Raw genomic sequence first — 9,258 nt, forward strand, 5'->3', positions numbered from 1 at the left:
ACCTGGTCAATGCTACTGGCCAATAGTGATGTCCAAGTGAGATACAAGTATGGCAACAAGCCGTGGTTCCTGCAGCCGCTACGCAGACATCGGTGCAAAAGCATCTGGAACAAGCATAGCTCCATGTGTCTTAACAGCGCTCTGGTATGTGTGCTAGGAACACTTAAACATGAGCTGGGTGAAACAGTCCTCTGCCAATTAACTAACTATCCCAGGTAAAGATTCCAATGGGAAGAAAAAACAGGTAACCTTATAGTCTTTAAAAGTTTTGAGTAGAAAATGTAACATAGGTAAAAGTGAAGGCACAAACTACAGTTTTAAAAATGAACTAACGAGGCCCCTCGAAAAGACCTGAGCTAGCCACTACATCTTACCTGATACATAAAGAAAAGGCTGGTAGTGAACAGGCTAACCCATCTTATAATGTACTGTTATAAAGTTTATTTCAACTCTTTACTTACATAGCTTGTCGTCATAAATTTGAGTCTCCATCTAAAAGTTTTAAAAGGCAAACTGATTTCCTATAATATTGAAAGGTTTGTTTTAATAGTGCCAAGGACTACATGAAGGCTCAAGACTACAAACATTTCATAAAAAGCATTTATTTAAATGTTATTATTAAAAAACCTGTTAGTTCATTTAAAGTAGTCAATTATGGTTCAGAAGAGGTTGATTCGTCTACAGCCATACCACCCTGAACGCGCTCAATCTCGTCTGATCTCAGAAGCTAACAGGGTCAGGCCTGGTTAGCACTTGGATGGGAGAAGAGGTTGATTAGCAAGATGACTTGATTTGGTTCTAATTAATTCAAACTGTAAAAGGATTGTGCGTATGTTCTTAAAATTTTGAACGTATCTAAGGACATATTTCTTTCTTTAAAAAATATATTTACATGGAAAATAGTTATTCAAATAGGTTAACTTAAAAACAACACACAGACATTCTGTATCTCATGATGAACACATACCGAAGCAAAACTTGTTCTTTCACTAAACTGAAATGGATTCTGATCAACTCTAGATCCAATCACCAATTTAAAGGAAATACAGAGAACAGAGAAACATGTTCAAATACACCACAGTGACGCCATAAAAACCCTACACTGTGGTAAACTGTAAGACAACCTGCTTCCTTAAATAATACATTTGCTGGAGGGCGGGCGGGGGTGGAAGGAGCTATAAATTGAAAAATACTTTGGAAGCTAAGCACAAGATGCGGCTGAATTCTAACGAATATCAATCAACCAAATATCACTTATGTGATAATATTTGATATTGTGAAATTTTGCTAACTTTTTTCTTTAGCTTTTAGAAATACAAATTAAAATATTATTGAAATATTAAAATGTTTGGGATTTACTTCCCTTAATATAGGAAGGCTAGAAGTGGATGTGGGTATAGGTGAAAGAAGACCATGGTCTGACGTGAAAAACCCAGAGTGGGGAGAATGCCTACCTCAAGACCATAGTGAACTAAACACCTGAGCAGCTCTCCTGCAGGTTTAAGAGGATGTGCACGTGGAAGCTTATCCGTATTCCCAACTACGTGGGCATAACATTAAACAAGGACCACCACTTTCACTAACATCTAGCTCTTATCTATAATATTCTTTATTCATATTTAGATACTGACACATAGCATGAGTTATGATACATAAAAAATATCCCACCACTAGGGAAATAAATTTGTCAAGAATAGAAATTTATTTTAGACATGAAATAATTTCATCCTTAATAGTATGGCATGAGTAGTTTTTGAAAACACAAATATAACGTCATAAAATACCAAGAAGAGAAATTCATTTCTTGAAGGAAACAAATCTAAATTAACAGTCTAATACCATACTAAAAAACTATTTTGGTAAGCGCAGCAAACATATCAGTTTATTAACTCATTTCCCATTTTGCCAGCATTTACCTCAAGTTAACTTGTGGATTACAGTCCTGACCTCTCCCCCAAAGTCTGCCACGAAATAGCTCGTTATTATTGTTTTCGCATTGCTCTAGTATAATACAGTCAATGGAAACCAATGACTATTTATAGCATTGTTTTTAGTAGTGGTATTTCTATTTACAAAATATAGTAATTCTCAATCACTAAAAATGTCAAATCCTAGAAAATGTAGCATTCCTAAGCCAAATGTTAACATCGTCCTTGAACAGTTGTTAGCTGAAGATTCGTTTGATGACTCCAATTTATGTACACATTTCTGTTACATTAGGATTAGACACAAGTTGTTTAGAAATAACTCCAAGAACAGTTTTTATATTTTATTTTTATCTTGAAATCCAGTCAGATTTGCTTCAGCCTCAAAGAGTGTGTTTATGTAAAATTAAAACTAACGCTGGCAGCGAGCTACATATTTTTTTTCTAAACAGGAAATGAGTTAAAGTCATGTGACTTCATGAGAATTCCATAACTTAAATAAGAAAACAGTCAAAAGTCTCATAAGAGTAAGATCAATGACTATAACTAATCACCAAAGTTGTCACTATTCATAAAATAAAACTATACATACAAGTAACCCTGGCTTGCATTGGCAAAAATCTTGATATCATATCTCAGGACACATCAACGTTACCTGTCTGGGTAAAACCCCCAATGCACTAACATCTGCTTGTCTTTTCTCATCACAGGTCGCAACCACTCTTCTGAAAGGGAAAAAGAAAAATCTTTAGTCAAACTGACAAAAAAAAAAACAACTATTATTAAGACCTAATTTTTACTGAGAATTTCTGGTTTGCTAAGAGGTCTCCCCAAAAATGTTTTCTCATATTTGAATGTTATCTACCATATTTTAAAGGTAAGTTTTATATTTTAAAAAAAAACTTCATTATATTAAAATTTAAATTTAAATGCTATCTCCTAACGACAGCAATACCAAGCATCAGTAAGTAGTAAACTAGGCTGTATCAAACAAAGGGAAAAAACACGAAGAAGGAATTACTAAGTAGCTAAGATAGAACAACTGCATTTCAACTCTCTTGTAAAAGGCAATTAAAAAAATATATATATATTCACAGCCTAAACATTTACACCAGCATTTAGAGAAATCTTATGAGTTAGCCAGCAACAGAATCAGTATTCTAACATACACAGCTATCCACCACTCCCATCTAGTGGACACAAGCTGCTACTACCTAACCAGATAAAATCTGAGAAACCACAGTGAAAAGAGGTTTCTTACTTTTTAAAAGCATAATAATCACAGAGATAAATTTATAACTGTTACAAATAAAATCAAACTTTCCGCTATCAAAACTAATGATGAAAGACTTAACTGCAACCGCTAAAACTATACACTTCTTAGAAGAAAAGATAAGTGTAAAACTTCATGACTGGATAGGCAATGGTTTCTCAGATGTGCCACCAAACACAAAAGTGAGCAACTAACCAATGAATCAAACCATCCAACTTAACCACTTATAATTGTTTTCGATATCTGTAGAATCTGTAGTAATGTCCTCTTTCCACTCTTGACAGCATGATTCTAATAGCCTTATTAGTCTTTTCTAAGAACCATTTCTGACACCACTGAGCACTTTGCTATTGTATATTTTGTAATTCATTAATTTTTGCTCTTATTTACTTTCTTTCTGTAGCCCTAATTTGATATTATTTTTCTAATTTCTTGAGGATGTGTGGACCACTGATTTTCAGTCTTTCTTCTTTCCAAATATACATATTTAAATATATAAATTCCCCTCTAGATATAGCATCAGCTGTGGCCTATGAAATTTAATGTTCTTATATTTTATTATTCATTTTATAATTATTCAGATCCCAAGATTACTCATTTCCATTGTCATTTCTTCTTTGACCCATGGATTATTTGGCAATATATATTTAATTTTTAAGCATACAGAAATTGTCTGGTAATCTTTGTCACTGTCTTCCAGCACAATGCACTGGTCAGGGAAAAAAACCTAAGTGTGGGGTAATTAGCAACTCAATTTTGATATAATTTGGCTTTTTTTTACAGATGTCCTATGAGGATATGTTGTGCTTACCAGAATACTTGATCCCTACATGACATTTATTTCTCAACCTGAACTAATTAATTTGGTGAATTAATAATTCATGTTGTTTCCCAACTTTCCAACCTTTGAAAGAATGGTTAGCACAAACCAGTTTCCACAGGTCTAATGAACTCTGGCTACTGACAAAATAAACTCTCAGGACAAGGTTGAAGATCAGAATCTGAACCACTATAAAATGCACCAAACTAACATAGTTCTGAGACACCCTGGGTAGACACCCAGTAAGCCGATCTTCTCCAGGAATGTTCTTCTTCTATCTTCCATGTCTCTTAATTTTCAGAACACAAAAGATGCTGCGAACATTAACAAAGTAAATACAGGGTGCCTAGACTTCACACCCAGGTAACAATTACCAACAAATAAATAAGTCTAATGATTAGAAAGTTGGATATCACAGAATGGTTGCTTAGCCCAATTCAGCAAAGAAAAAAAAAAAAAAAACCAGAAAATTATAAATTTAAATAATCTGTAGAACTTATTTAATATCTGAAAGTCTTTCTAAAACAAGCTGGTTATATTGTTTAAACCTTTGCTGATGTAACTTAAAATCTACTGAAGTATGAGTTTATTGGTTCACAATGAAAAACTAACTTACCATCCTCTTGTGAGGAAGGATATGGATAAATGTGGTGGGAAGCTTTTGACTTCTCATCAGTAAATGTCCCCTGAAAAGCAAATGAACGAATAACGTAAAAATAAAGCATGTGGCCAACAGACTATGAGATGCCAGATGTCAAATGCCTAAAAATTATAAAGACGTTATTTTACTTACTATATTTTAAAAATGTTAAGACTATAACGTTTTTATTAGTCAAGAAAAGAGATGATGATTAACAACAAAAATAGACTATACAGTGTATATTGCTGTATAGAAAAAATAATATGAGTATATCTTAGCTAATTCTCTATATCTCTCTTAAAATTATAACTTAAAATCTATATACAGGATGGACACTGACTTGGCTCAAGCAGGTATATACGCTACTGTTGTTTTAAGGCAACACCAGTAAAGTGAATGATATAAATGCTAAAGTCAAGTTTAGCCAGGCCACAGCTAGAATATGGCGTGCAGTCTACGACATGACTTGGAAAACATTTAGACACAAAAGCGCTCATTCTAGAGACCATAACAATAATGAGAAATCTTAAAATCAGGTGCAAGTAGCACCTGAACAAAATTTCCTGAATTTTGTCTTTGACAATGAGTATTATTACAATCAGAAAAACATAATAATGCTATTTTTAACTGGAAGGAAATTCTAAAATTCTAAAATTTAGGGCTACCAAATATGGTAAGGAATTCTCAATCATTAGATGGGTTTGAGCACGCTTTTGAACGGCCACAGGAGAGGCTAGAAAGGGGATGGCAACAACTAATGAGTGTGAGGTGACAGTCAGGAGGGCACAGTATTTAATATTTAAGACTCTGGCCTCCTGGAGTCCATCAGACTGGCATGGGTTTGAACTCGGCTCTACCATTTGTTATTTGCCTGATATGGGACAAATATCTAAGTTTTCTGTACTTTGATGTCTTCTGTGAAATACAGTAATAATATCTTTTTCGCAAGAATTTTGTTAGGACTAAGTTAAAGATGCAATGAGCTAAGAATAGTGCTCAACCAATGGAGTTATTAATACATTTTCAATGCCTGAGCAAATGTCTGATCACAAGTATTCAATAACATTGATTCTTAGCTCTTAAGGTCTCTTCGAAGCCTAAGAGTCTATGCAACCAGAAGATCTTTATATCCCTCTGGAAGTTCTCCCCAGAAAACAATTAGTAAGTCAGATTTCCTAAGAACTATGACAATTGAATGTTCAGTAAAACTGTAGGAAAATATATAAACTTTTTCCAGGATCATTTGGTAGCAGTAAGAGTAGGTGATTTCAGCTTGAACGCAATCACCAGTTGGTTAATTTGTTCCATTTTTGCCCTCTATTTTTCCACGTGGAATAAAGCTACACTTAACAGCCACTCCAATAAACAGCCCCAAAGGGGGTTAAGAGAAAAGGTTAAGTGACTTGTTCAAAATCGTAATGCTAGTAACTGGACTTCACACTGCCTGATTTGACAACACAATTGTATCACCTTTCTCTTTGGTAGGGATGTTTTTACATAGATAAATATATAAAACTGTACTAAGTCTCCAACTGTAAGCAGCGTTAGAAACCTTTGTTTCAAGAACTTGGAAAATATTTTACTAAATGCTAAAACAATTCAACTGGCAATCTCCCTTGCAGCAGAAAACAGATATTTAATGAGGTTTCTCAATTAATCCTAAGGATTGGTAAAACTTTGTCACTCAAGTGACATTGTTTCGGAAATTTATTTTCTACCTGGGTCTCCTCGACTAGTTTACCATAACATGAGTCTGCTTACGGTTTAGCCACATGTGGTCACAAACCTACGGGCAGTAAATACCTAAGGTCTCATCCTAAAATGAAGTTACAGGAAGGAGGTGAAGGTGTTAGAAATTAGCAATGATACATGTGAATCAAGACAAAGTAAGCTTATAGGAAAAACAGAATTTCCCCGTCATTTTTTTAAAGCCACAAATATAAATACAATACATATAATGAAGGGGGGACCAGGTTTATTTGGTAATATTTGATCTCTTCGTATCAACGGTTATGTCACCAACTCTCATTCTGTTTGATTTCATTATCATAGCAATGCAGAATACACTGTGATGGCTCCACATCACTTTATTAAATACTTCTCTAGGATACCTACATGTATCAAATCATCACATCATACCCCTTAAACTTACACAATGTTACGTGTCAGTTATATCTCAATAATGCTAGGGAAAAACATTACTCTAGGCTAAGAACTGAAGGTGAATGGAGAGAAAAAAATCTGATACTGTAAGAACCCAGAGAGAAAACTTTCATTTAATGCAGACAGAAACAGAAATCAAAAGATACTATGGTTGACATTCATAAGATGTTCTGAAGTGATCATGTCTATTACCTGATGTCGTTTGATGATATCTTTCAATTTGTTAGCCAACTTCAGATCAATGTCTGGAATGAGGTAGATGTTGGGTCTGGTCAGGCAGTTGCTCTGAGGAAGAACGAACAGATTTTGAAATTCTCTTGGTTTTGAAATAATGGCACATTATTTATGCATCATCCTAATAGCAAAAGTTGGCATTCAGCCTTGCTTAAAATGGGAAGATGTACTTTAGTCTAGAATGTGAAAGTCTAATTTTAATATAAAACTAGGTGTTCAGCAGACTACTTAATGACATCTCCATATTCCTTCTCTGCAATAAGTACACCTGGACAAAAAAATGTCAAGAACTGAGACCTAAAGAAATCCATCACCTTTTTCATTAAGGTACCATACTGACATATTAATCCTCCTAGACAATTTTACCTGAACTTAACAACCTAGGTCAAATGTAATGTTTTTACCTACACCTTTTATTGGGTAGAGGGAGGTGTGCTCATTTTGGCTCAACATGTAATTTACTTAAAATATAAAGGCTATAGATTATAGCTCTTTTTTCTTCCCATTTCTAATCTTACACATAGCAGTGATTTTAAAAATGCATATTAACTCCCTAAACTATCATCAAAAATCAATCAACAACAAAAAACTCAGTAACTTCTCTAGTTAATAGTCCATGAGACAATTTACCTAGCTAAATTTCTGCCAGTTGCCCTTCCCCAGGAAGGTTAATTCAATGATCATTATAAATTTACTAATTAATAAAAGTACTAGGAAAGAAAGAAATTAAGTATTCTCTCCTCCAGTTTATAATCTAGTTGGGGAAATAAGAACCATATTTATGGTATAATTAGGAAACAAATCCACGGACAATGAGTGTATAAACAAGTGACCAGTAGGATGAGAGAGTATTTATATTAACTACGAAAGGTTCAAATAATGAGTTAAGTGAAATTAATAAAGAACAAAATCAAAGATTATATCACCAGATCAATATTCTATACATGACAAGTTTTGTCATACTTTATAGATCTAATCCCTCCCAAACCCATAAAAATAACAGACTGCAGAAAATTTTTTTCTTTGATTTTTTTGGCACGCGAATGAAGCCAATCTTAGAACTGAAAGTATATTCAAGGAAGAAAAATGTGTAATAATTTGACCTTCTGAGTTACCTGCACCAATGTTTTTTCAATGTTCATAAACATCTCAACATTACGATCCATTCGGGATGGATTCTGTAGATCAAACCTCCGCCTAAAGGAAAAGAAAATCATTAGTTAATTTGTGTCCCATATGAAACAAAACTGAAAACTTGCTTTTAGCATAAAATGCAAATGAATTGGAAAGATGTGAAATTTACAATAGCACTCTACAGAGTGTAAGGGTATTCTCTCAGTAGTATAAAGCACGTATCAATACCTAAAAGAATTACATTTTATGACATTACTATCCACTCCAGTCAAAATGAAGAACCTGTTCCATGAAATATCCGTTTCTCTTAAATCTAAGATATTCTGCATCCTGTAGAAAAGTAGTCCACGGACACGAAGGCAGTGAACTACTATACCATTCAAGTATAAAGTTTACCTGCTTTACATATGCTTAAAGGCCATTTGCTCAAATTCAAGTGAGTAATAGAAATTACTATTGTCCTCTTTGAAATTACTATTGTCCTAAATGTGGTAAAATTCATGTTTTTATCTCTACTTAAACTCCTTCCCTAATGTCTCTTTACTCAAGTACCCAAGCGTAACATTCTGGTGTTGTCTTCATCTATTTTTAGTCATTTTCATATGGTCAAATCTTTACAAATTTGAATGCTTTACCCATATTTTTTATTCAATACTTACTTTGCTTTTACTCCATTTTAATTCCAGGGAGAAGAGTGTGTGGGCTGTGGAGTCAAACTGCACTGGGTTCTGATCTTGACCCCATTTGTGTAGTCTTGAGTGATTTACTAATCCAAGGATCAATTTCTTCATGAATACAATGGCCCATTATGGGTTTTTATGAAGGTTACATGAGATATACATGCTAAGAGCTTAGTATAGTGTTTATGCTTTAGTAACTAATCAATAATTATTAACTATGGTTATATGTTTTCAATCATTACTACGATGTACCAGCTAGGATTAGGTAGTGCGAGTCCAGAGCCCATTCTCTTACCTCTCACATCATTCTGTTTTACCCTGGAGATGCTTCCCCACACCTCCAACCTTTCTAAACTCTGCAGCCTTTCTAGGATGTCACGGCCCACTCA

The 9,258-nt window shown here is 34.1% G+C and overlaps 1 protein-coding gene across 1 annotated transcript in view; it reads right to left on the reverse strand.

Moving 5' to 3' along the window:
• SMARCC1 (SWI/SNF related, matrix associated, actin dependent regulator of chromatin subfamily c member 1) overlaps positions 1-9,258 on the reverse strand; it is a 130,202-nt gene that overhangs the window by 95,291 nt on the left and 25,653 nt on the right. The window contains exons 4-7 of the mRNA XM_011375447.1: positions 8,171-8,252; positions 7,014-7,106; positions 4,635-4,704; positions 2,581-2,650 (exon numbers count right to left, since the gene is read on the reverse strand). Coding sequence (XP_011373749.1) covers positions 2,581-2,650; positions 4,635-4,704; positions 7,014-7,106; positions 8,171-8,252 — 315 coding nt within the window. The remainder of the gene's footprint in view (positions 1-2,580; positions 2,651-4,634; positions 4,705-7,013; positions 7,107-8,170; positions 8,253-9,258) is intronic.

Source organism: Pteropus vampyrus, unplaced genomic scaffold (genome assembly GCF_000151845.1).
Source record: "Pteropus vampyrus isolate Shadow unplaced genomic scaffold, Pvam_2.0 Scaffold271, whole genome shotgun sequence".
Lineage (NCBI taxonomy): Eukaryota > Metazoa > Chordata > Mammalia > Chiroptera > Pteropodidae > Pteropus > Pteropus vampyrus.